This window comes from Mustelus asterias, chromosome 1 (assembly GCF_964213995.1).
Source record: "Mustelus asterias chromosome 1, sMusAst1.hap1.1, whole genome shotgun sequence".
NCBI lineage: Eukaryota > Metazoa > Chordata > Chondrichthyes > Carcharhiniformes > Triakidae > Mustelus > Mustelus asterias.
The window spans coordinates 113,576,132-113,604,061 of NC_135801.1; the positions used below are offsets into that span (position 1 = coordinate 113,576,132).

Consider the following 27,930-nt stretch of genomic DNA (forward strand, 5'->3'; position numbering starts at 1 on the left):
GAAGAGGAAGAATTGTCTGGAATTCTCAACAGTGGTTAAAGTAGAACTTCTCAAAATGAGGAAAGTTTCTTTCTCTGTTTCTCTCTTTGCCAACAGCCACTCTTGAAATTTTTGCTTTTTAACTCTGGTCTTTCCTTGTACCTATTGAAAGCAGCAGCTTAGGTTTTGCTGTCAGAAAAAAAATATTCATTTTTCAAATAAATTGAACCTGGATCCCTGGTGCTGTGAGGTAGCAGTGCTAACCACTGGGTGGCACTGCGGTTAGCACTGCTGCCTCACAGCACCAAGGACCTGAGTTCAATTCTGGTTTTGGGTCACTGCCTCTGTGGAGTCTGCATGTTCTCCCCGTATCTGCGTGGGTTTCCTCCAGGTGCTCCTCTGTTTCTTCCCACAGTCTAAAGGTGTGCAAGTTAAGTTGATTGGCCATGTTAAATTACCCTTAGTGTCAGGGGGATTAGCAGGGTAAATACATGGGGTTACGGGTATAGGGCCTGGGTGGGAATGTTGTCAGTGCAGACTCAATGGGCTGGATGGAATCCTTCTGCACTGTAGGGATTCTATAAAAAGATTTGAGTTGGTGAATAGACAAATTCAGTCCACATTTTTGAATGATCTGTTATTTCAGAGTGTTGGTCAGTTTTTATTGCTAAATATAAAAGCTTTTTAACAAATTTATTTTTGTGTCCCCCTTTTTTAAATGCCAATCAGTGGCGGAAGTATGACTCCCCAAAAACATGGGTAAATTTAGCAAACTCATTTTTTAAAAGAACTGGCCCAGAATTTATTTGTGATGGGCACCATTGCAATGATGCATCAAGATTGCAGAACCTAATGTACAGCATCTCAAGAAATTAGTAAGTTCAGTTGCTGGTTATGCACTTCCTTATTTCCTGAGACTTTCTGTTCTCTGTCCTTTTCCTAATTGAAACAGTTGCATAACTAACTGTTGTAACTAACCGCACCCCCAGCCCCCACCCCCACTTAGCCATCTCATTAAAATCAATAGTATGATCACAGCACCCCATAAAATACAGCCTCATTTTACCACATATTTGTCTCATCTTAGTTTAGCTTAAAAACTGAAAACTAGTTTAGTTTAGCTTAATCCAGAATTATTACTGCTGCAAATCTCTCTAAATTGCTCACAGATCTTACCCTCCCATTTTCTCCCCAGGCATAATGGTTATACTCTTGCAGTATAGTAACTGACCTTATGTTATTTCTGAACTTTTACAGTCTCCATCCAGGTTAAGGTTGCCAATCCTGGTTTAGTGTATTACTGGAGGTCTGATCATGTAATCTTCAGTTATATGACATATGATCACACACCTTTTGCTCACAATTTGCAAATGTTATTACCCCACAGTTTTTGCTACATTTTAAAGTAGATTTTTATACTAATTTTTGGGATGTAGGTGTCGCTGGCTGTGCCAGCATTTATTGCCCATCCCTAACTGCCCTCCATTTCAGAGGGCATTTGAGAGTCAACCACTGTGGATCTGGAGTGATATGTAGGCTAGACCAGGTAAGGATGGCAGATTTCCTTCCCTAAATGGGAAGCATTCACAACAATGGTTTCATGGTCATCGTTAGAATTTTAATTCCAGATTTTTATTGAAATCAAATTTTACCATCTGCCATGGTGGGATTTGAACCCGGTCCCCAGACCTTGCCCTGGGCATCTTGATTACTAGTCTAGTGACAACACCTCCCCTACCACCACACCACCACCTGATGATGCAGACAATTTGTAAAACTGTAGATTGGAGTTAAATCTACCTAATCCAGAACTCTGATGTTGATTATAGACCAGCACCTGAGATAATAAATATATCTTTGAGGATCAGAGGAACAATGTTGACAGGCTGTGCCGTTTCAGTGCTATGCTTAACCTATTTACTGCTATTGAGACCATGGCAAACATATCTTGGTAATAGTTAACTGGCCATCAAATTACTTGAAATGCAAAATATTACAGCTAGTAAATCAATTTTCCAAGATTTTTAGTGGCATGGCCCAGGAAATCCTATAGTATAAACCAAACTTGCCCCGAAGAAAGTGATGTGGTTTATCATTAAAATAAAGTAAGTAGAAAGATTAGCATCCCTGGGGGCAATTCTCCCAAAAGTGCTGAATTGGCAGGAAAACTGTTCTAAGTCCTGACTGTTTCAGCTTCTCACCTGAATCTCCGCACTCTGCACTGCAGAGGTCACAGTCATGAATATCATTAAAATCCAGGGGGGTGGGGCCTATTTGCGCCAGAGTTTGACAGTTCTGGAACTCTGCACATGTGCAGTGGTCCCAACCTGTCAGACTCCCCGTTTGCTGGCCAGCTCAGTCGTTGCTCGGGACTCTTGCAGTGCTACCCTCCAGCCCCCTCCCACGGCCCGATCGCAGCCCCTACAGCAATTCCCGGGCCAGCCCTAATTTAAAATGGTAGTGTGTGGAGCAGGGGAGTTTAAAAGTGATCACACAAGAGGGTAGGTTTTGTCAAGCTGTGAGCATTGGGTGTGAAGCATGAACCAAGTACTCAAAACCCAACTGAGAATGGAATAAAGTAAAGCTGAAATTGGAGGATCACACCTCACTCCGGCAGTACATTGGATACAGGAACTGCTAACCACACCTTCAACGCTTCAAATATTAGCAGCTGCAACACATGGAGTGGAGAGGGGGGCTGAAGGACATTAACCTCCACCCACCTCCTTCACTATTTGATTGGGATCTCCTCGGCATTCTGGCCCTCTAGCAGCCAAGGCTGCCAGGATCAGGACATCCCTTTCTCAACTGAAAACAATCCCAGAATATCAACGAACTTTGAAACCCAAGAAACAGAAAATAAAATGAGCTGACTTCACGTGCTGCTGGCACGGCTCCAGAATTAGGCACAACCCCAGGTGAGAGTGGTTTTAATAATGGAATACCACAGGGGACCCAGCTTATCCTGAAATATTTGACATATCCTTACTATAAGTAAGGATTAAAAAAAGTCACCTTATTCAAGATTTTGGGTATTCTAAATTTATAATTTTACTGGAAAGTTTCAACTGATGATTTATTTCCTATCCACAAAGTGGCTGAGGCAAGAAACAACTTACTCTGCCTCCTCTGCTGCTATGTGCTGGTTTCCTCTCAAATGCTTGGATGTATTTCTGGCAAAGCTTTCAAATCATAAAAGAATTTCTTTTTTCATCAAACTAATTTGCATTAGTAATTTTGAAAATATTCATATATTGTATCTTATTTGTAGCTTTTAAAACTGTGGGAGAAATTCATTCGCGTAGCGTCAAATTGATTCACTATTGATATCACTGAAGTGGACTGCAAAGGCAGCAAGCAGCCTGTGATGTTTGCTGCTAAGGAATGGTTTGAAGTCAGGGCGTTAAATGAGTTGACTTTAGTGCAACATTTAGAGATAAATTATGTCGTGCCAAAAAATCAGCACTTGAAACAAGTACAATTATATAATATATATTTTATATATATTATATATATTAAAACAGCCCATTAATATAACAGTATTAAAATATTGCTGACATCTTTGAAAATTAAGTGACTTATTTCCCTAAAAGTGGCAACACAAATGGCCAAGGTGATTAAGAAGTCATATGGCATGCTTGCCTTCATCAACCGGGGCATTGAGTACAAGAGTTGAAATCATGTTGCAACTATATAAAACCTTGGTTAGGCTGTATTTGGAGTATTGCGTGCAGTTCTGATCACCACACTATCAGAAGGACGTGAAAGTTTTGGAGAGAGTGCAAAGAAGGTTCACCAGGATGTTGTCTGGTCTCGAGGGTGTTTTATGAGAAGAGGTTGAATAAACTAGGTTTGTTTTCACTGGAAAGACGGAGGCTGAGGGGAGACCTGGTAGAGGTCTACAAAATGAGGAGAGGCAGAGACAAGGTGGAAGTGTCAATTACAAGGGGGCATAGGTTCAAGGTGAGGGGGAATGTTTAAGAATCATGAAATCATAGCGCGGAAGAGGCCCTCCGGCCCATTGAGTCTGCACCGACACATTAGAAACACCTGAATTCCCAGCTAATCCCATCTGCCAGCACTTGGTCCAAAGCCCTGAATGTTATGATGTGCCAAGTGCTCATCCAGATAGTTTTTAAAGGATGTGAGGCAACTGGCCCCCTACCACCCTCCCAGGCAGCGCATTCCAGACCATCAGCACCCTCTGGGTAAGAAAGCTTTTCCTCACATCCCGCTAAACCTCCTACCCTGCCCCCCACCCTGAACCTATGTCTCCTCGTGACTGATCCTTCAACTAAGGGAGATGCACGGGGGAAGTTTTTCACAGTGGTGGGTGCCTAGAATGCGCTGCCACAGGAGGTGGTGGAAGCAGGCACGTTAGTAACATTTAAGAGGCATCTGGATGGGTACATGAATAGGGAGAGGTATGGACCGAGTAAGGGCATAAGGTTTTTAAGTTACGGCATCATGATCGGCACAGGCTCGGAGAGCTGAAGGGCCTGTTCCTGTTCTGTACTTTTCTTTGTTCTTAATGACTTGCTCTCTAATGCACTTGTTTATGTTTCCCTTTAGTATATATTTTATGTTTATATTTTCCCTTAACAGGAAAAGGACCAGCGCAGCTTGGAGATTAGCACGGCTAAATGCATGCTCGGACTACTTCTAGGAAAAACCTGGCCACTCTTTCCATCCTTCCATCAGTTCCTTGAGGTATTAAAATGTGAACCTTTGTTAGCTGCAGCTAATTATGCCACTATTATTGTTAAATTTGAATTGAATGTGTAAAAGATGTTCCTCCAAGACTGGGATTTCATGTACTCTATCCAAAAATGTCAAAGAATATTTAGAGAAACTAAATTAGGTGTTATTTATTTTTCAAAATTGTTGAATCGTTACCTATAATTCAAACAACGGGATCTATTTTCAATTGTTTAAAAATTTTTAAAGTTATTGTTGCATGGCTTAGTATATTTCCTCTCCTGAAGATGGTAATTGCACAGTTGCTAACAACCCCAGTGAACTTGCCCAAATGGCTGACCGTTTTGTGGCCAAACACTCAGCTTTCATCAAGAGATTTAGAGTTAGAGTCAAACAGGCCCTTCGGTTCACCATGTCTATGCTGACCATCAAATATCAATCTATACTAATCCCATTTACCAGCACTTGGATTATAGCCTACCATGCCTTGGCAATTTAAGTGCTTGTCCAAATGCTTAATTTATTGCGAGAGTACCCGCCTCCACCATTTTCTCAGGCAGCATATTTCCACCACCCAGTGAGTGAGAGAATATTTTCCTCAGATCCTTTAGATTTTCTCTAAACCACTTACTCACCTTACACCTATGCCCTCTAGTCTTGGGTACCTCTGCCATGGGGAAAAGATTCTTAAGATCTATTGTGTCTATGTCTCTCATGATAGACCTCTATCAGATCACCCCTCAGCCTCCTCTGCTCCAGGGAAAACAAACCCAGCCAATCCAGTCTTTCATAGCTGAAACTTTCCATTCTAGGCAACATCCTGGTGAATTACCTCTGCACCCTCTCCAGTGCAATCGTGTCCTTCTGGTAGTGTGGTGACCAAAATTGCACACAATACTTCATATGTGGCATATGCTATGTTTTATACGGTTGTATCAGGACTTCCCTGCTCCTATATTCTATGCCCCAGCTACTGAAGGCAAGCAATCAATATACTTTCTTCACCACCCTAGAGTCTCATTGGCAGCCACAGAAATGCCCGTCTATGCCCCTGATTATCAAATCTCCTACTACCACCACTCGCTTGGACTTAGCCTGACCCTGCTCTATAGCAGAACCAGTTGTGGTGCCACAGGCCTGGCTGGTATTTTCCCCTGAAAGGCTTTCTTCCCCACCCTCTGACAGTATTGAAAACAGTTTACCTGTTTGAGAGGGGAATGGCCATAGGGGACTCCTTCCTTACCTGCCTGTCTCTCCTACTGGTCACCCATCTACCTGTCTGGACCTGTGGTGTGACCACCTCCCAGAAGCTAATGTCTATCACACTGCCCCCTGTATGCTCCACAGTGTGTCCAGTTGCTGCTCCAACCGAACCACGTGGTCTATGAGGAGCTGCAGCTGGTCACACTTCCCGCAGACGTATTCGTCAGGGGCTTTTTTTTTGTATCTCCTACTTTTTCTTTCCCCATATATTTCTGAAATGCCTTTTGATGATTTTCCTACAATGCCCAATATATTGGCCACTAGCCACAACTAGGAATCGAGATGTTAATTACATTTCTGATTAGTAAATAAGTGAGTTATAAACCTCAATGATGCTTACCTTTTCTGTGCATTTGTCAGTAAAATAATGAAGGCGAGCAAGTGTTTTTTGATTGTGATTGCTTTACGTCTTTCATTACTCAGTTTGCATGCTAAATATATATAGGTAAATGTGCTTTACATGTATATTAAGGCCATTTCTACTAAATATGGTACATGTGCAGCAAACTGTCACCACAGCCATATCTGTAATCAGTCACCCATTTAGAATCATAGATTCTAGATACTGAGTAACATTCCCACATCAAAACACACAATGTTTTGTACTAATGTCTTAGTGTAATGTTGCATGCCAATGTCAAACAATTTTATGTTTCAAATGAATTGGATCATAGGCAATGATGGGCTTCATATAACTTGACAATCCTGGTTTAAACCTCCAAAAAACGGTTCTTCAATTCATTTGGTAACACCATGGCATCTTCTTGTTACACTTCACTGAAGTATTCCACTTAATTTAGGTGCTGTAGCAAAAGCCAAATATGAGCGGTGGAAAATATGCTAGCTTATATTTTTGCCATAACATTAGCCCAAAATAGAATATATTTGTTTTTCTGCATCATAAAGACGTGAAATGATTCTATGGCATCTTTAAATTTTATGTTCCATACAGCAATCTAAATATAAAGTGATCAACAAGGACCAGTGGTGCAATGTGCTCGAATTTAGCAGAACAATTAACCTTGATCTTAGCAACTATGATGAAGATGGGGCTTGTAAGTACATTAGTCGGATCTCTTTAATTGTCTTTGTTTTCTCCTTGTCGTTTTTCCCTTTAGCATCCATGGTTGACGGAGTGAGAAACAAGTGACTGCTGAAAAAAGATGCTCTAAGATCTGATGTTGCACAGACTAATCAGTGATGACTTTTTCTAACATGTTTCCTTTCGTCCAGGGAAACACCAAGCTAATTTATTAGCCTCTCCTCATAGTATTGAAATGGAGATTGAGAATGTGATATGAATGGATTGCAGGTGTAAACCATTGTTCCACATTTTGTCGTTCACCAAGGCTTTATCACACAAATAAAGCAGTAGAAAAGTTCAGTTCTTAAAAAATAATAAAATAATTTAAGATTATACATGCACTGGAACCAGTAGCATATTGGAGTTGGGAATACATTGCAGTCCTGATAGAGTAGTTTGAAAGCTCTGTTTTATTGTGTATTTTTAACTTGGAACACTTTTTACCAACCTGGAAAGAGAGAGAAAACTCTCCAATGCTTCTAAATACTCTTGTCCTCTTTAACATCTCAGGATTGTTATTTTAACCAGCATGAACGCATATTAGTCCATCACTAGTTTCAGCTATTTTCTGTACCCTACCATCCTTTTGTTTTTCTTCCTGTGATGCGTTGTGGAGAAGTTGTCTTCACAGATGAGCACTCTATGCTGTTTTACTAAATTAAGTGCTTGAAATTGGCGTTGTAGTATACTTTTAGAAAATAGCACTTGGCCCTCATCCATGCCACACACCAAGCAGAACTATCACCATGGAATGACCTCATTCCAAACTCTAATGGGTTTCTATTCCTGGTTTATGTTTCTCTTCTAATGAGAACCTTCAAAGAATGTTTGACTGTGCCAATCTCTTCCTAACTTAGTATTGATAATTGTTATGCAATGATACTTATACAATAGGTATTTTCGTACAGTTTCACCTGTGTGTTATAAGAGTTCTCAGCGTTCAAACTTCAGAGCTTTTGTACTGCTTAGTCAGCTGCCAATTGTGGCTCCAAATTTGTTGATGTACTTGTCAAAGCATGGTAAATAAACTTGGTGAGCTACAGGTGCAGAAAACCCCCACATGGGAATATAATGCCATGGTGATAATGGGGGCTTGATTCAAAATAGAATGGAACTGGCTACAAAGTATTCCTGGATAAAAAGTATCCAAGAAAGATTGAAAAGGGAAAGAGTCGTGGCAATTTTGATGATTTAAGGAGTGCTGGAGAGAATAGATATCCTAGAAAGGTCAATGACAGAATCTATTTGGTTAGAGTTTGGGCCACTAATTAATGGAAAAGACATAGAGGAGAGAAATTGTAGGGAAATTAAAGGTGGGGGCAAAAAATTTGAAGTATAGATAATAGGAACTTCAATTATCTTAATATAGATCAGGATAGTAATAGTGTAAAGGGCAGAGATGGGAAGTGTTTTTGTTGTGTTGAGAAGAATTTTCTTGATCAATATTTCTGGCCCATAGAGGAAAGTAACATTGCTGATCAGATTCTGAGGAATGAGGTGTGTCAAGTGGATGAAATGTCAATAGGGGAACATTGTTAACCTAAACTTTATGATGCTATGGAAAGGATAAGGAACAATCCAGATTGCAAATGCTTTATTGGAAGAGGGTTAATTTCATAGGACGAAAATAAATTTTGTCCCGGGTAAATTGGAATGAAAAATTGCCAGGCAAAATATTAACTGAACAATTGGCTGTCTGTTAAAAAGGAGATTGTTTGGATACTGATTAGGTACATTTCCACAAATGGGAAAGGTAAGGCAGTCAAAGCTCCCTGGGTAAGAGAAGAGGTAGAGTGTAAGGTGAAGGAAAACAAGTGTGAGAATGACAGATATCAGGTTGATGACGCATGTGACAGGATAGCTTGCATTTAAGAACAAAGGAAAGTACAGCACAGGAACCCTTCAGCCCTCCAAGCCTGTGCCAATCATGATGCCCTAACTTAAAAAAAAACCCTTCTGCCCTTACTCGGTCCGTATCCCTCTATTTCCTCCCTATTCATGTACCCATCCAGATGCATCTTAAATGTTGCTAACGTACCTGCTTCCACCACATCCTCTGGCAGTGCGTTCCAGGCACCCGCCATGCTCTGCATGAAAAACTTCCCCCGCACCATCTCCCTTAAACTTTCCCCCTTAAACCTTGAACATGTACCCCTTTGTAATTGACACTTCCACCCTTGGAAAAAGCCTCTGACTATCCATCTTATCTATGCCTCATAATTTTCAGGTCTCCCTTCAGCCTCCGTCTTTCCAGTGAAAACAGTCCTAGTTTATTCAACCTCTCCTCATTGCCAACACCCTTGGGACCAGGCAATATCCTGGTGAACCTTCTTTTCACTCTCTCCCCAAAGTTTCCATGTCCTTCTAGTAGTGTGGTGACCAGAACTGCACGCAATACTCCAAATACGGCCTAACCAAGGTTTTATATAGCTGCAACATGATTTCCAACTCTTGTACTCAATGCCCCGGCTGATGAAGGTAAGCATACCATATGCTTTCTTAATCACCTTGGCCATCTTTGTTGCCACTTTTAGGGAACTGTGGACCTGCACGCCCAGATCCCTCTGTATGTTAATGTTTCTAAGGGTTCCGCCATTTGCAGTCAAATTCATATCTAAATTTAAACCTCCAAAATGCATCATCTCGCATTTGTCCGGATTAAACTCCATCTGTGCCCAAAGTCTCCAATATCTATATCATGTTGTATCCTCTGACAATCCTCGGCACTACCAGCAACTCCACTATCGGCACTATTAGCAATCTTTGTGTCATTTGCAAACTTACTAATCAGACCACCCACATTTTCCTCCAGATCATTTATATATACTACAAACAACAAAGGTCCCAGCACTGAGCCCTGCGGGACACCATTAGCTACAGATCTCCATTCTGAAAAACACCCTTCCACCACTACTCTGTCTTCTATAACCAAGACAGTTCTGTATCCATCTGACCAGCCCATCCTGAATCCCATGTGGTTTTAGTTTTTGTACCAGTCTGCCATGTGGAACCTTGTCAAATGCCTTACTAAAGTCCACATAAACTATATCCACAGCCCTTCCCTCATCAATTTTCTTTGTCACCTCTTCAAAAAACTCAAAACAAGTTGGTGAGACATGACCTTCCCCGTTTTTAAAAAAAAAACCATGCTGCCTGTCACTAACTAGTCCATTTTCCTCCAAATGTGCATATATCCTGTCCCACAGTATCTTCTCCAAAAGCTTTCCCACCGCTGATGTCAGGCTCACTGGCCTATAATTTCTTGGATTATCCCTGCTTCCTTTCTTAAGGGAACGACATTGGCTATTCCCCAGTCCTCTGGAACCTCACCTGTGGTCAAAGAGGATGTGAAAATATCTGTTAAGGATCTGTTTGAGAATACTGATGGAAGTAAGGGAGGAAATTATGAAGGCACTGGCCTCAAATACAGGAGAAATGCCAAACGATTGGAGAACTGCAAATGTTCAAAGAAGGATGCAAGGATAAACACAGTAACTGCAAGCGAGCCAGTTTAACCTCGGTGATGGGAAAGCTTTCAGAAATAATCTAGGACAAAATTAACAGCCACTTGGACAAAGGATTTGTTAAAGGCAAATTGTGTTTACCTGAATTGATTGGAGTCTTTTGATAAGGTAACTGAGAGGTTTGATTAGGGTAATGCAGCTGTTGTGGTATGCATGGACTTGCAGAAGTAATTTACAATGTGCTGCATAATAGACCAGCCAGCAAAGTTGAAGCTCGTGAAATAAAGGCAAATGGTACGTTGGCATTCATTGTGAAAAGGTTTGAGTTCAGAAGTGGGAATGTCTTACTGCAGTTCTACGTAGCCTTGGTGAGACCATACCTGGAGTATTGCATGCAGTTTTGGTCTCCCTACCTTAGTAAGGATATACTTGCCATAGCAGAACTGCAATAGAGGTTCACTAGACTGATACCAGGGTTCACATTCATTGTCCTCTAAGGAGAGATTAGTTCAACTAGGCCTATGTTCACTCGAGTGTAGAAGAATGAGAGGAGATGTGATTAAAACTTATAAATTTCTAACAGGACTGGACAGACTAGATGCAGGGAGGATGTTTTCCCTGGTTGAGAAATCTAGAACAAGGGGTCACAGTCTCAGGATACAGGGTGGACCATTTAGGACTGAGATGAGGGAACATTTTTTCACTCAGGGTCGTTAACCTGTTGTATTTTCTACCACAGAAGGTTGTGGAGGTTAAATTACTGAATGTATTCAAGAAAGAGGTTTTAGATTTTAATAGCATTAAGGGGTATGGGGAGAAAGTGGGAATATGGCATCAAGATAAAGGATCAACCATGATCATATTGAATGGTGGAGCAGGTTTGAAGCGCTGAATTGCCTACTCCTGCTACTAGTTTCTATGTTTCTGTAAAAGTGACAGCATGGATACAGAATTGACTGATTAATAGGAACAGCGTCGTGGTGATCAGACTTTGAGACATTTTTTGGATGACTGCAAAGCATCCCTGAAGAGATCAAAAATCCCTGCCATTTCATGGTCCGTCTCAAGCCGGGGACTCCCAAACATACAAGATAGGAGCAAAAGTAGCCCGTTAGTCCCCTCGAGCCTGCTTTCAGAGGGTAGTTTTGGGAAGGCATCAAACACGTCAGAAGACTTTTTCGGGAGCACTGAAAGAGAGGGAGCGCACAAATGTCCAAAAATCTCATCTGCCCAACTCTTGAAGTACCACCTGCCTTGCATATGGCAAAGTCGACAGACTTATCAGCTATCTTGGAACCTATCAAAACCAGGCAGAAGCAAATCTTTCTCCATCCCAAGGCTGTACTTATGTCATTTGGTAGGAAGAATGAGGAGAGGCAATATAAACTAAATGATACAATTCTAAAGTGGGTGCAGGGATAGAGACCTGGGGCAAATGTGCACAAACTGTATGAGAAAGTCAGTAAAGGCAGATTGGACCCTGAGCTTCATAAATAGAAGCATAAAGTAAAAAAGCAAATAAGTTATCATGAAGCTTTAGAAAACATTTATCTTGCGTTTTGTGTCTAGTTCTGGGTACCACACCCCAGGAAAGATGTGAAGGTTTTGGAGAGGGGGTAGGAAACATTTCTGAGAACCGTTTATGATGAGTGATTTCAGGTTTGTAGATAGATAGAGAAGCTGGGTTTCTTCTCCCTAGAGATGAGAAGGTTGAAAGGAGATTTGACAGAGGTGATCCAAATCATGGGGCATCTAGACAGAGCAGATGGAGAGAAACTGCGCCTATTGACAGAAAGGTCAAGAACCAGAGGACTGTGATATAAGGTCAATAGCAAAATAAACCACAGTGACATGAGAACCATTTATTATTTGAGTTATGAGGATTGGAGTGAACCTCCTGACTGTTTGGTTGGGGGAAAATTCAGTTATGGCTTTCAAAAGGAAATTGGATAAGCACCTGATGAGGGCGAAGCCCTAGAACCAGCGGAGTTACTCTTTGAGAGCCAACTTGGACATGATGAACCGAATGGCCACCTTATGTGTTGTAAGCAACATATGATTCCAGATTCTCCATAAGTGATGTGCTTGCCAGGTTGACAATCTCTCAATTACACAGTCACTAAAGCACACACTATACTAATTTGCAGTTGAGCACAATCTCTTACTGAAAATAAAATGTAAGCTGCTGTACTGTGACTATAACTGTTCATGCTTTGGACTTTAATAAAGTCTGGCATTTTGTATTTTTCTTTACGGAATGATATGCTACATGGGAACTATAACATCAACTACTACAACTGCCGTTTTATCAGGAAAGATGTTTTTGATGGACAGTTGATAGAATTGCCAGACAATCTTAAGTACCAAACAGAACATTTGAACAATATCAGGAAAGATTGTGAAAGACAGAGCTTCTGTTTAGGCTGTTCCTTATTCACACCACATGCCATCACAAAACTCGCTGCAGTAACAGCTTTTTGGTGAACTTCATGACATCAGGGCATCCCAAAGCACTTTACAACCAATGAAGTAAGTTTGAAGAGTTGTCACTGTTGTAGAAAACAAAGCAGCCAATTTCTGCATGGCAAGTTCCCCAGACAGGAATGTAATGGTAACTAGAACATCTGGTTCAGATAAATATTGGCCAGATCACTAGAGGAGATGCCATGTGTTTCTGCTGTATTAGTATGTTCATTTGGTATGCAATCACACACTGCAGAGGGTGATTTAAATGAAGATAAATTACCTAAATTTGTAGGGTCTTTATTCTTAAAATAAAGGACATCCTCCACACACCAGATCCCCCTCCTAAGCATCTCAACAGGATCTGCGGGGATGTGAATTTTTTTTTTGGTGGGGGGGGGTGTGTGGTGGTAGTTCACAGGGATTTAATACTGGCTCGGTTTCAGTTTCGCTTCAGTGAATTATCACAGTTGTACAGGAGCTTTATAAGATGTGGAAATAGATCGTTAGCAGTGCAACCTATGTATAATGTGATATTTTCATACATGCACTAAGCACGTGGCTTCCACAGAACCAATAAAATTGAACTTCTCTTGCAGTGTGTAGCGAGCCATTATTATTAATCAAAGAATGAAAACCTTACATGGTAGGTTATTTATCCTGGCTGGATGGATTTTCTCTGTTCCAAATTGGACCACAATACATGGAATATTTAATTATGTTTGGTCTGCTAACATAACCTTCAATCCTGTCTCAATTTTCCTGAATGAACAACATTTTTTTTTTAGTATTCACTTATAAGTTGTTGTTCACTTCGGTAAATCTGTTTTGATAGTATCCTCAAGCAAGGAATGATGAAAATCTTTCAACCTTAGTCTTGCTTGAGGCATTTTATATTTGGATTTGTGTTTTAGTTCTCCAGTCACAGTTCAAGTTAACTGTCAATGGGTTTCTGACAGGAAAGATTCATGTCTGCCCACAGCAGAATGAGGGCACAGTGATTTGAATTGCAAAGTTGCAGAGTCCATGCTAGTGAACGCTGAAATTTTCTATGGGGAACTCCTGCACCTCTAGATTCCATAAAGGAAATCGGTGAGAAAAAGGCAAAATTCTCCTAGATCGGCTTTCAATCATCAGCTTTGATTTTACCCACTGGAAATCTGCAGCGACTTCCCCTCTCAGGTCAGGGATAAAATAGGATTAGGACAATAACATGTGTTATTGGACCCTGATTATTTCAAGTGGGATCCTACTGGCTTCAGACTGTTGTCTTTGCTTCATGCTTAAGCGCAGGTTAAAATTGAAGACAGCATGATTCAGGCAAGACAGCAAGTAAGTCAATGGCTCAACTTTTTAACTAGCTATCCACCAGTTTTCAATCACATGAACAAGGTAAGTAAATAACCCCAAATTAAGTAACCAGCATTTTTTCTACATTGTCCAAACTTCTCAAATTCTTTTGACATTTGGGTTATGTTGCAGCAGTCTTCATTTAATAATAATGTTGAAATGCAAGTCTCTCAGCCCAAGTTTGCCTCTGATTCATAAGTTGTTCTTGCTGCTCGCTGTAAGCATTTTCTATTGCATTAAGTTGGATTGTCAAATTACATCCTGGCATTCAAAAGAAGTCCAGACAGGGTGAACGAACTTTACCTTGCAGAGGCTGAATGCCAACTCTCCATTATTTCCTCCTAACTCACATTGGAGACATTGTTTCCAGAACAGTCACTGACCCTAACTCCTTTGGTGATCTTCCCCCACAGCTTCCCGCCTCAGTTCCCCAATCCCGTTCAACTTGTTTCTACCTCCTTCCCAAGATCCATAAACAAAATTGCCCTGATGAAAGGCCACCGACCTGAAACATTAATTGTTTTTCTCTCAACATAAATGCTGCTGCCTAATTTTTTTCAGAATTTTTTGTTTTGGCATTTATTCTGCATGGACTTGAGTAAATATGAAGAAAGGACTTCATCTTAATCAGCTTTCTTTTTCAAGGGGTTTGAACTTCTAAACAAATTGTTATTCTACAGGAAATCGTTTGGTGGAAGTCTGTATGTAGCATTTAATAGGCATTCAAGATGACTGATCTGTAGCCTAAATAAACAGGAAAAATAAAAATGGTGTCACTTTAAGTTTCTCTAATCCCACAACTTGTTTGGATAGATGCACCATATCAAAAACTGATTCAAATAATAAAAATCTAGGAAGACAGACTGGAAAATACTATTTAAGGTCTAATTCACCAGCCCCTTGAGAATCCTTTGTAGGCACTCCCTGTTGCTCTGCTGCCTAAACCCTGGAATCTGTTTAGTTGCCCTCAGTTGTAATGTAGTGACCAGAATTGTGTGCTGCATTCCAGATAGGTTCAAACCAGTGCTGTATATAAGCTTATTGTTTACCTTTTTAGATAGTTATAGGACCGTTTGTGAAAGTTCACTAAGGAAATAGAAGATGCAGATGTTTTAAAACTGCACAGTATGAACTTAGTATATTTACTGTGGTGAAATCTACACTGTTCTGAAGTACTGGTTGTAATAAATTCTAATTTAATTGCTTTCTTTCAGGGCCAGTCTTATTGGATGAATTTGTGGAATGGTTTAAAGACCGACAGATGTCCTAGCACTTTTGATTCAGAAACAACAGCCCAACATCCATATTCAAAATTAGCCATAAAAAGACCTAGGAAAACAGATTTGGAATGCATTTTTGTTTTGGTGTCCCTTCCCCAACCCTCCCCCAAAAACATTGAGTTGCAGAAAGCATTAAATATCTACGAGCACTGTGCCACAAACACCTAATCTAGTATCAAACTTTCTTCTGAGCCTGCTTTGCATTTTTCAATAGGACTACAATTATGGTACCACAGACCACAATGTGATATCTTGCTGTTGACATTGTGAATTCTGTGTTGTAAGCTGTTTCATGCAGAAAGCTCTGTTTTCCAGAGGGATTGTGAATTTCAAAGAAAATTGTATTAAATGGTTAAAAGTCTTAGATGAATATTTGTTGAAAAGATTTCTTAATATTATCCAATGTATGTCTGCAAGTAGAACTGTTCTGTACAACTTAACTGATTAAACTCAAAATTCGTTTTTTTTTTAAAAGTATGAATTGTTGGGCAATGGTACAACATTGTTTTGATTCACTGCACCTAGCTGTGATCTGTTGAAATGACTAATGCACCACATGGGTTGCTTAACCCTAATTTTGCCTTGTACTTCCTGGCTAATAAGCTAGGCTGCTATTTTTTTGTGTTTTGCTTTGTGTAACTAGTTGCAAACATTAAATTGCCCTTTCAATGGGCACATAGCTTGATAATGTTACCAAGTTTGCACGTTTTAAAGTTATTAGAATATTTGAATGTCAAATGTACAGACCAACTAGTATTCAGGTATGTGTTTTGAATCATGTGTATAATTTTTTTTTCTCCCCCTTAGTACCACTTCCTGCTAAGTGCTGAATCAGACTTTCTTTTAAATCTGGTGTTACAGGTCAACAGCACTAATGTAACTTTGCTGGTTTGACTTTGATTTAGACATTGGATTGCGATCAATGTAACCTGTATCATAATGTGACAATGCATTAAAGCTACCTTTTGATCATGTCAGCAAGTGGAAGTCTGTACATCTAAGCAAGTGGATTTTTTTGAGTGTTGCATTTTTCTGTTGCCTTAGCCAACTTCTGCCAAAGACCACAGTTATTGCCTATCTACCTGTATACAGACAAGTAATAAAATCCGTTCACTTCTTAAATTGGACCTTTACTATAATTATATGCCACAGTATCTGTTTTTAATTAACATAATTCACAAATTTCCATTGATTTGGAAAACGATGAGAACTTACACCTGAAATATAGCTCAGTATGAGGGATAACAAAATATTTAACTTAAGGTTACTACCAACAGTAAAATATCTTTAACAATGCTGGAAAACAAAATTATACCAATAAAGCAAATATTATTTGAGGTTAATATGTATAACAAGCAACTGTTCCAAAGTAAACTTCCCCCTTTAACAGTTGGAAATGGTATCCTGCTAAAACACAAGTTATAATAGAAAGGGCCATTTTAGAGTACTACAGTACATTTATTTCCAGTCTGGCCTTATAACCATGATAATATTGTTAATTGCACTTCTGATATTTTACATGTCTTATACAGGCAGTACATAATATTCCTAAGCTTTAAATACACTTGCAGGTCAGTTCTTGCGAATCTGGTTTAACATTTGAGTGATGATTTAAAAATCATATGAAGACAGTTTTTCATAGCTGCTGTGAAAAATCTTTCCAATCTTTGATTTTTATTATGTCCTTTTGTGTTTTGAAACTGACAGAATCATGCATATTGAAATACAGTCTTCAATGGAAACAAGTCTCATGCAAAATTGTCACTTCTGTTTGTTTGCTCCCAAAAGCACACAATGGAAAATGAAGCTTAATCACTTTCTTTAATTAAAAAAGTTGGCAAAACTGTTACATTTCCACCCACTGTTGAGATATGCAAGGTCACTCATAAATTCATAAGCACACAAGTTCTGTCTTCTGCATTTCCACAAAGCTTTTAATTTCTAAATCAATTTTAAGCACCTGACTATAGCATGGAAAGCTGAAGAATTGTTACCTCCTTTTTTCCAAGCGCAGCAAAGATGCACCTTGCATATGTTTTTGTATTTTAGATGGTGTTTAACATCACCATTGACCATGCTCATTTTACTGAAGTAGATTTTCAACCAATAATTCACAATCTGTTTTAATGTTGCTTGTAACGTGACATACTAAGGTAATGGCCTAGTGGTATTATCGCTAGACTATTAATCCAGAAACTCAGCTAATGTTCTGGGGCCCCGGGTTCGAATCCCACCACGGCAGATGGTGGAATTTGAACTCCATAAAAAAAATCTGGAATTAAGAATCTAGTGATGACCATGAAACCATTGTCGATTGTCGCAAAAACCCATCTGGTTCACTAATGTCCTTACCTGGTCTGGCCTCCCTGTGACTCCAGAGCCACAGCAATGTGGTTGACTCTCAACTGCCCTCAGGCAACTTGGGTTGGGCAATAAATGCTGGCCAGCCAGCGATGTCCAGGTCCCATGAATGAATTTTAAAAACTTGTCATATTTTAATTTGTCAATGATCAGCACTGAATATGTTTAAGGTCAAAAGGGGAGTTGATGACCTAGTGGTATTATCGCTGGACTATTAATCCAGAGACTCGGCTAATGTTCTGAGGACCTTGGTTTGAATCCCGTCACGGCAGATGGTGGAATTTGAATTCAATAAAAAATATCTGGAATTAAGAATCTACTGATGGCCATGGTACTATTGTCAATTGTCAGAAAAACCCATCTGGTTCACTAATGTCCTTTAGAGAAGGAAATCTGCTGTCCTTACCTGGTCTAGCCTACATGTGACTCCAGAGCCACAGAAATGCGGTTGACTCAACTCCCCTCGAGCAACTAGAGATGGGCAATAAATGCTGGCCAGCGTGCGACACCCATGTCCCACGAATGACTTAAAAACAAACAATGTCAATCCCATATATTTGCTCATTTTAAAATCTATCTAGATGGTTCCAGTTATCCAACCTTGGCTTTTCCTTTTCAAAATTTACTTTTTTTGCATCTGTTCTCTGCCATTCCCACTAGGAATGCCAGAAAATGGCATTATTTAGACAAAAATGAATTGTTGGAGTGGTCTATACATTTACATATAGAAGATTCCCTGTTCACTTATGTTGCAATTACGTTTTGTACTTTGATTTAATATTTCGATTTGGCAAAGGTTGAGATGACATTTTTCTCATTTTAAATGAAGTTGATTGTTGAAATGTTTGCACAATGATGAGTACCTGTGTAAAAAGAAAATACCCCACCTCTGTAGCACTTTTTTGTTAAGGATGTTGGATAGCTTGCGTTTTATGCATTTTCAGACTTGGAAGCCCCTTGCAATGTTTTACAAGAGCCATCTCATTCATTGTGGTATGTTTGTTGATTTTATTTTTTAACTGAAATGTTCTTCAGTCCAAAACATTGAGAAGCTTTTTTAAAATCAGTTTGCCAAATTGGATATTATGTTTATATCCATCCAGGTACAGTGAAACCTGTGTAAACTCGCACTCCATGGGAGGATTCAGTAATTTTATAAATAAGAGCCCCATGAGCTACTGAGTCTTCACAGATGAAAGTTTCCTACAGCTGCAGAGTTCCTGTTCCACTGATCTGCAAGATTATAAATTACCTGATGCTTGATATAATTTATTCAGAAATGAAACCTAACTGCCTGTTAATTATTTGAGCAATGTCTACATTATTGTGTGTAGACAAATACATTTTTCACTAACCTATCATGAGTTTTGATAATGCATTACTTCGTTTTATAGAATATCATCTGTAGTAAATCTTCCGCACTCCCAGAATAGACTAGTACATGCTCTTTGGATCCCAAAGATTGTCTCATAGATTGATGCATCTGTTTTCTTTAAAAGTGCAGTCATTTTCAAATGATGGCTAAGCTACTAGACATTAAAAATTTGAAAACCAATAACTGCTTTGAGATTTTGTTTCTTTTCGGCAGGTCCACAAAAAGGATTTTTTTTTGGTTCTCTTTTGATAATTCTGTTTTATCAAGTTTTTTTGTATTCTTTGTTGCTGTGTGTAGGTATACTTTTTGGGGTTCAGTTCTTTGGAATGAGGGAGTAATGATTGCCTATTCAGAATAATCAAATGCAAAAGGTTCTCTGCACTGTTTAGTCACACAATATAAAGTATGTTAAGTGCACAATAGCTTTTCAATTAAATGGTGCTCCCATTCTTGAATGTTTTATAATTTTAAAGTCTTCCTTCAATTGTAAAAATGACTTGTTAGCTGGGTGCGTTTGTTTCAAATGTTAAGCTTGTTTTTGTAAGCGCACAGTATCTGTATTGCCTTAGTGTTATTAAATAATGGCTAAATGAAAAATGCTTTAATTTTTTTTCGTTTTGACTTTATCCATCTTATAACAAAGACTTTCAACCACAAACCCCATTTAAATAGACATGGTCAATAGATCTCTTGGAAGAAAGGGCCTAAGCTGTCTAAGCTAGTTAACTGAAGTATGTTACAACCAGATGGGAGGAGTGCACAATTTATCTAGCCCCACTACTCAACAGGTCAGTCACATCATTGATTTAAAAGTTTAATTCATTCATCAAATGGGCAATTATCTACCTCCTTCAGTACTGTTAGACCCAGAATAGAATAGACTTTAACCAGGGTTCTTTCAATAAACTCAGGATGATTGTTTTAGTATAAAACAAAATTTATTTTTGCAGCAAGAATGGTTAACACAAATTCTAGTCTGAAAGTGTAGCTAGATATCTCTTTTAAAATACCTCTGCAATGTTGAAGAATAGACTTCGAGGGGAAAGTTTGCAGCTTTCAATGCTGTCCATCTGGAGCTTTGGCGTATAAAATATAGCTGGATCAATCCTTCTGGTCTCAGTCTCTTGCATTTCCAAAGACAGACAAGTCCCACTGATTAAGATTCCAGTCTGGATACTGATAACCACTCTATTTCAGGCAAGGAGAATGCAGGTTGGACAGCTTTTTACTTTCACAGTTCATTCCCAATTGAAATAAAAAAACAAGTTCAAAACTTAAAGCTCATCCAGTGATTTCCAGTAAATTACCAGTGTTTACCTTTAAACCAGTTTTTCGTCAATTAAAATCATTGCAGTGCAAATAGGGGAACATCTCTTTCCCCATCAAGTACCATGTTGGTAAGGTGATTTTTTGCAAACGGTAAGCTTTCCAAGAAATCACCTTATCAGTCCAAAGATGAACTTTATGATCTTATTATAAAAATAAAATCCAAGAATCCCAATCATGCAAATCCAAATTTTGAAAGAAAAATAGTTTGTGAAACTAGATTCCCCAACAAGTGGTACTATTTTTTTTAAGCAGGGATAGGCAATAAATGCTGACCTAGCCAGTAACACCCACATCCTGCGAAAGATAATGAAAAATGTTGCCCTCAAGTGGTCATTGATATTTAGTTTTTACAAACTGCTGACTACGGGACCTACAAGAATTAGGCAGTAGGTTTGCAGAAACGTAGCTGTTTCACACTTGTGTCTCCTGGGTTGTTCCATGTCAGAGTGGGAGTCGGGCAGAGAACTAACATCACAGGCCACTGGGAATTTGGGATCATGTTTGAGGATGGAGCAGAAGTGCTCTGACAAGTGATCAACCCATTCTGCATTAGGCCTCATGAATATCGAGACCATATTGTGAGCAGTGAACATAATATTACAGAATTGAAAGAAGTGGAAGTAAATCACCTTCACTTGGAAGGAATGTTTGGGGCCCTGGATTTTGTGGAAAGTAAAGGTAAAATTCAAAGTATTGCACCTGCTGCACATGCATGGAAAGGTAGAGAGTGAATGGGCAAATGGAGGGGGTGGGGGGGGGGAGAGTAACCTGAAGCATCACCTAGAGTAGCACAAAGGGAACAGTTCTTTTGGATGGCTGAAAGGAGAGGGAAGGAGAAAATGTGCTTGGTAGTAGCATCACACAGGACATGGTAGAAATGGCAGAAGTAAAACCTCACTATCCTTTAAAAGTACTGGAAAAATTGGCTACTTCAAGTGCCGGGTTTCAGATGTTTCAGGAGGGACAGGGAAGGAGGCAAAAGAGGTGGGGGAGTGGCACTGTTGATCAGGGATAGTGTCACGGCTGTAGAAAAGATGGATGCCTCCGAGGAATTGTCTACGGAATCTCTGTGGGTGGAGGTTCACAACAGGAAGGGGTCAATAACTTTACTGGGTGTTTTCTATAGGCCGCCCAATAGTAGCAGGGATGTGGAGGAGCAGATTGGGAAGCAGATCCTGGAGAGATGTGATAATAACAGAGTGGTCATGATGGGAGATTTTAATTTTCCAAATAGCGATTGGAATATCCCTAGGGTAAGGGGTTTAGATGGGGAGGAGTTTGTTAGGTGTGTTCAGGAGGGCTTCCTGACACACTATGTGGATAAGCCTACAAGAGGAGAGGCTGTACTTGATTTGGTATTAGGGAATGAACCTGGGCAGGTGTCCGATCTCTCAGTGCGAGAGCATTTTGGGGATAGTGATCATAACTCTATCTCCTTCACATTGGAGAGAGATAGGATCAGTCAGGCTAGGAAAGTGTTTATTTGCAGTAAGGGCAATTATGATGCTATTAGGCAGGAAATTAGAGGCATAAATTGGAAGGAGGTTTTCTCAGGGAAATGTACAGAAGAAATGTGGCAAATGTTCAAGGAAAATTAGTCTGGAGCTCTGCACAGCAACGTTCCAATGAGACAGGGGAGTTATGGTAGGTTACAGGAACCATGGTGCACAAAAGCTGTAACGAATTTAGCCAAGAAGAAAAGAAAAGCCTACAAAAGCTTCAGGGAGCTAGGTAATGTTAGAAAACTAGAAGAGTACACGACTAGTAAGAAGGAACTTGAGGGAAATTAGAAGAGCAAGAAGGGGTCATGAGAAGGCATTGGCAGACAGGATAAAGGAAAACCCCAAGGCATTCTACAAGTATGTTAAGAGCAAGAAGATAAGATGTGAAGGAGTAGGACCTATCAAATGTGACGGTGGGAAAGTCTATAGAACCGGTAGAAATAGCAGAGGTACTCAATGAATACTTTACTTCAGTATTCACAGTGGAAAAGGATCTTGGTAGTTGCAGTGCAGACTTGTAGTGGACTGAGAAGATTGAGCACGTGGACATTAGGAAAGAGGATGTGTTGGAGCTTTTGAAAAGCATCAAGTTAGATAAATCGCCAGGACCGGATGGGATGTACCCCAGGTTACTGTGGGAGGCGAGGGAAGAGATTGCTGAGCCTCTGGCGATGATCTTTGCGCCATCAATGGAGACGGGAGAGGTTCTGGAGGATTGGAGGATTGTGGATGTGGTTCCGTTATTCAAGAAAGGGAGAAGAGATTGCCCGGGAAATTATAGACCAGTAAGTCTAACCTCAGTGGTTGGTAAGTTGATGGAGAAGATCCTGAGAGGCAGGATTTATGAACATCTGCAGAGGAATAGTGTGATCAGAAATAGCCAGCATAGCTTTGTCCAAGGCAGATCATGCCTTACGAGCCTAATTGAATTTTTTGAAGATGTCACTAGACACATAGATGAGGGAAGAGCGGTAGATGTAGTTTATATGGATTTCAGCAAGGCATTTGATAAGGTGCCCCATGTAAGGCTTATTGAGAAAGTGAAGGGGCATGGGATACAAGAGGACATTGCCTTGTGGATTCAGAACTGGCTTGCCCACAGAAGGCAAAGAATAGTAGTAGATGGGTCTTTTTCAGAGTGGAGGCCGATCACCAGTGGAGTGCCCCAGAGATCTGTTCTGGGACCCTTGCTCTTTGTGATTTTTATAAATGACCTGGATGAGGAAGTGGAAGGATGGGTTGGCAAGTTTGCTGATGACACAAAGGTTGGTGGTGTTGTGGATAGTGTAGAGGGATGTCAGCAGTTGCAATGAGACATAGATAGGATGCAAGGCTGGGCGGAGAAGTGGCAGATGGACTTCAACCCAGATAAGTGTGTGGTGGTTCATTTTGGCAGGTCGAATAGGATGAAAGAATATAATATTAAGGGTAAGACGCTTGGCAGTGTGGAAGGTCAGAAGGATCTTGGGGTCCGGGTTCATAGGACGCTCAAAGCAGCGTCGCAGGTAGAGGCTGTGATTAAGAAGGTGTATGGAATACTGGCCTTCATCAATAGAGGAATTGAGTTTAGAAATCAGGAGATAATGCTGCAGCTGTATAGGATCCTGGTCAGACCCCACCTGGAGTACTGTGCCCAGTTCTGGTCGCCTCATTACAGAAAGGATGTGGAAGCCATAGAATGGGTGCAGAGGAGATTTACAAGGATGTTGCCTGGATTAGGTGGCATGCCTTATGAGGATAGGTTGAGAGAGCGAGGTCTTTTCTCCTTGGAGAATCGAAGGATGCGAGGTGACCTGATAGAGGTGTATAAGATGTTGAGAGGTATTGATAGAGTGGATTCTCAGAGGCTTTTACCCAGGGCTGAAATGGTTGCCACAAGAGGTCACAGGTTTAGGGTGCTGGGGAGTAGGTACAGAGGAGATGTTAGGGGTAGGTTTTTCACTCCGAGGGTGGTGGGTGCGTGGAATCGGCTGCCGGTAGTGGTGGTGGAGGCGGATTCGATAGGGTCTTTTAAGAGACTTTTGGATAAGTTCATGGAAGTTAGTAAGATAGAGGGTTATAGGTAAGCCTAGTAGGGAGGGACATGTTCGGCGCAACTTGTGGGCCAACGGGCCTGCTTGTGCTGTAGCTTTTCTATGTTTTATGTTCTATGTGTGCATGTGGAATAATCACACCATTTTACAGAATGTGTAAAAGTGACAACTATGAGAAATGCAAGTGACAGTAAGCAGGGACTACCATTATTGAATAGGAGAATGAAATTGTGAATATTATAAAGATGGTTATTCAAATAAAACTTCTTTTTAAAAAAATGTAATTGGGCTTGCAGCAGTATGTGCCTTATTTAAACTGGCAGCTACCTATAAGCATTTGGATACTTATACTTGCTGCAGTCTGGAAATTTAGGAAAAGGAATTGTAACAGAATTAATAAAAGTTGCAGGTCATTAAGAAATTGAGGTGAGATGCTGTTGTAATATAGCAAATGCAGCAACCAATTTGTGCACAGCAAGATCCAACAAATATCTGTAAGATAATGACCAGATGATCTATTTTAATGATGTTGGTTGAGGAACGGTTTTGGCCCGAGCATTGGCATTGGTTCATGAGACCTTCTGCAGCCACCTGAAAGGTCAGTCGAAGCCTTAGTTTAACGGTCATCAGACTTGCTTCCACACTAAAAATGAGTTCTCAGGTGACATAGGAGTCCAATGTGTGACCTACCATTGGTGTTGGATTTCTCTACCCTTTTCTCTACCAATTAGACCTCCCCAGAGGTTTGTGTCCTTTCCAACTAAGTTGGAAGTTGCCAAGGAGAATTAGTGTGTTGCCCATTGGGATTTGGGCCAAGGATTTTTTGAGAATGGAGTAAAGTTCCTCTTTGGCCTGTAGCTTCCAGTGTTGGGGCATACTCACATTGGTCCTAAGTTAGGCTGAGCCAAAGGGTCATGAGTTTGTTAATCCCACAAGGGGAGTCTCTGAGATGACCTAGTTTATTTTAATGGCGAAGCTAACCCTGTGGTGGGTGCAATTTTCTGGTTTACCTTTCCAGAAGAAAGTGCAACCGCCACCTTGAACTGGCTTTCCTGTGCCCGTCAGGTCTCACTTAGAGTGGCAATGTCAATGTTGATATGCCTGAGCTCCCAGGCAACGACAGTGGTATGCCATTCCGGTCTGCCGCTGTTGGGGTTTCCAGCTCCAGAACTTCATTTTAAGGGGTGTAAGGTGAGTTATTTTAATTTTGGGTGGCTGTTGCCCACTAGCTACCACATGGGCTTGATGGAGCATTGTTAATTAGACAATGCTGTTAATGATAACATAGGCATGACATCAGGGTCAGATGACCAAGAGACTACTGACTACCACCAAAGTCACTCAGTGAATGAAACCTCATTGAGCCGCAAGACAACAAACAAACCAAACCCACAGTGGCCGCACAAACCAAAATCAGTTCTCAAATCCTAGGATTTACTCATGTAAAGGTTTGTTTTAAGATCACTGTTGGTTAAGTTCAAGCCCTAAAGTCCATTCAAAACATTAAAACCAGATTTTGCAGGAGTGAAATTAGGAAATGCCTCTTCCTTCAAAGGATGGTAGCAGTTTGAAACTCTTCCACAAATGGAAATTGTTGCCAGATTGATTGCTAATTTTAAAACTGAGATCCTAGAATGATTATAGTACAAAAGGATGCCACTCAACCAGCCACGTCCATATTGGCTCTCTGCAACATAAACTTGGTTCCACTGCATTGCCCTTTCCCTTAGCCCTGCAATTTATTTTTATTCAGATGCTTTTCAAATTCCCTTTTGAAAGCTATGATTGAATCTGTCTCCACCAACCTCTTAGACAATGTATTCCAGATCATGTCTCCATTTGCCAATCATCTAAAATCATTGTCCTCTGGTTTTCGACCCTTCTGCTTAAGGGACAATTTTTCCTAGACCCCCCTCATCTTTGAGCACATCTAGCGAATCTTTTCTAAGGAGAACAATCCTAGCATCATCAATCCATCTGTAATTGCCACTTTTCCCTGGAACCATTCTTGTAAATCTTTTCTGCACCCTCCCCAAATCCTTCATATTTCTAAAGTGTGACGCACAGAACTGAACACAATAGTGTTTCATAAAAAAATAATCATAACTGTGCTTTTGTACTCTGTGCCTCTGTTTATAAAACCCAGGATCCTGAAAACCTTTTCAACCATTTTCTCAATCATCCTGCTACCTTCAATGATATATACATTTCTATTCCTAGGTTTCTGTTCTTATACCCACTTATCTCTGCTCATTCTTTCTACCAAGATGCATCAGCCTCCATTTCTTTGCATTATATTTCATCTACCACATGTCTATCCGTTCCACTAGCCTGTCAATATCTTTTTGAAGTTTATCATTATCCTGCTTAGTCACAAAACTTCCCAAGTTTAGCATCATCTGCAAGCTTCAAAATTGTGCACTGTACACCCAAATCTTGGTCATTAATATTCTGAGATTTAAGATAAAAACTGGAGAAATATTTTCATAAGTGGCATGTAACATTTGACAAATTAACAAATGAAATTTATAGAGAATCCTAGCACCAACCATTGGGGAACCTACTATGCACCTTCCTCCAGTCCAAAAAACTGCTTACCACTACTCTCCGCACCCTGTCACTCTTTGAATCCATGTTGCCACTATCTCTGGGTTTGATTGCAGCCTTGAGTGACTGTATGAAGTTTGCACATTCTCCCCATGTCTGCGTGGGTTTCCTCTGACTGTTCTGGTTTCCTCCCACAGATCAAAGATGTGCAGATTAGGTGGATTAGCTATGCTAAATTGCCCCTTAGTGTTCCAGATGTATAAATTAGGGGAATTAGCAGGGTAAATGCATGGAGTTACAGGGATAGGACAGGTGGTGGGCCTGGGTAAGATGCTCTGTCAGAGTGTCAGTGAACTTGATAGGCCAGATGGCCGATGATCACTAGTCCCTAAATATTCTACTGCTGAGGCTTAATGCATCTACTTCCCCAGTACAAGAACCACATCCAGCTGATCAGCATTCGTTGCACATTCCTAATTGCCCATGAAGTGATTAATGCTAGGGGCAGTGCCTAGACATGACCCTCTTTCCACCCCCCACCCCTGAGCACTGCACTCACTGAGTTCCCCTAGGTGATAAGCTCACGAGATGCACACCCCACCAGTTGTCATGGAACCTGTGACTTCAAGTTTCTTTTCTCTAAGTGCTGGGTGAGAAAACCACCACTGGCTTTGACTGCTTCTAAGCTGCTTTTCCTGCCTGACATCAGCCTTTCCCAATATGAGGGAAAGTATTGACCTTAAGTGTTCAATAACAGGCCTTTATATGCAACTATGTGATGTAACAAAATGCTCAGAACACACTGTAAAAGAAAATCTATGTCAAATGAAAATAAATTAGCTTTTGAAAGGTTAACAGCCCTGTACAATTCTCAGATTTCTTTGGAATATGGCTTTAAGCAAATCACTGTGGGTGGGATTTTCCACCCCTCCCCCGAGTGTGTTCTGCTGTCAATGGGATTTCCTGTCCTATGCACCTCCCACCACCAGGAAACCCACAGCGTGGTTCACCTTCAGCGACACTGGAAGATCCCACAGGGTCATTTTTACAATATATTACAATTTACTTGAATGTTAAATTGAAAATTTTATATATAGGAGTTAATAGATTACTAGAGTCAAAACCAAATATAAATTGCTTTGTCAAACCAAAAAAAGAATTCCACATAATCTACCAAAGCATAAGTTTCCGAGACAGTTATT

The 27,930-nt window shown here is 40.3% G+C and overlaps 1 protein-coding gene across 5 annotated transcripts in view; it reads left to right on the top strand.

The window, feature by feature from the left end:
• dcun1d4 (DCN1, defective in cullin neddylation 1, domain containing 4 (S. cerevisiae)) overlaps positions 1-19,917 on the top strand; it is a 71,790-nt gene extending 51,873 nt beyond the window's left edge. For all 5 annotated transcript variants that reach the window (XM_078217191.1, XM_078217194.1, XM_078217190.1 and 2 more), the window contains 3 exons: positions 4,585-4,689; positions 6,893-6,995; positions 15,516-19,917. In XM_078217191.1, coding sequence (XP_078073317.1) covers positions 4,585-4,689; positions 6,893-6,995; positions 15,516-15,571 — 264 coding nt within the window. In that variant the 3' untranslated portion in view covers positions 15,572-19,917. The remainder of the gene's footprint in view (positions 1-4,584; positions 4,690-6,892; positions 6,996-15,515) is intronic.
• The last annotated feature ends 8,013 nt before the right edge of the window (positions 19,918-27,930 follow it).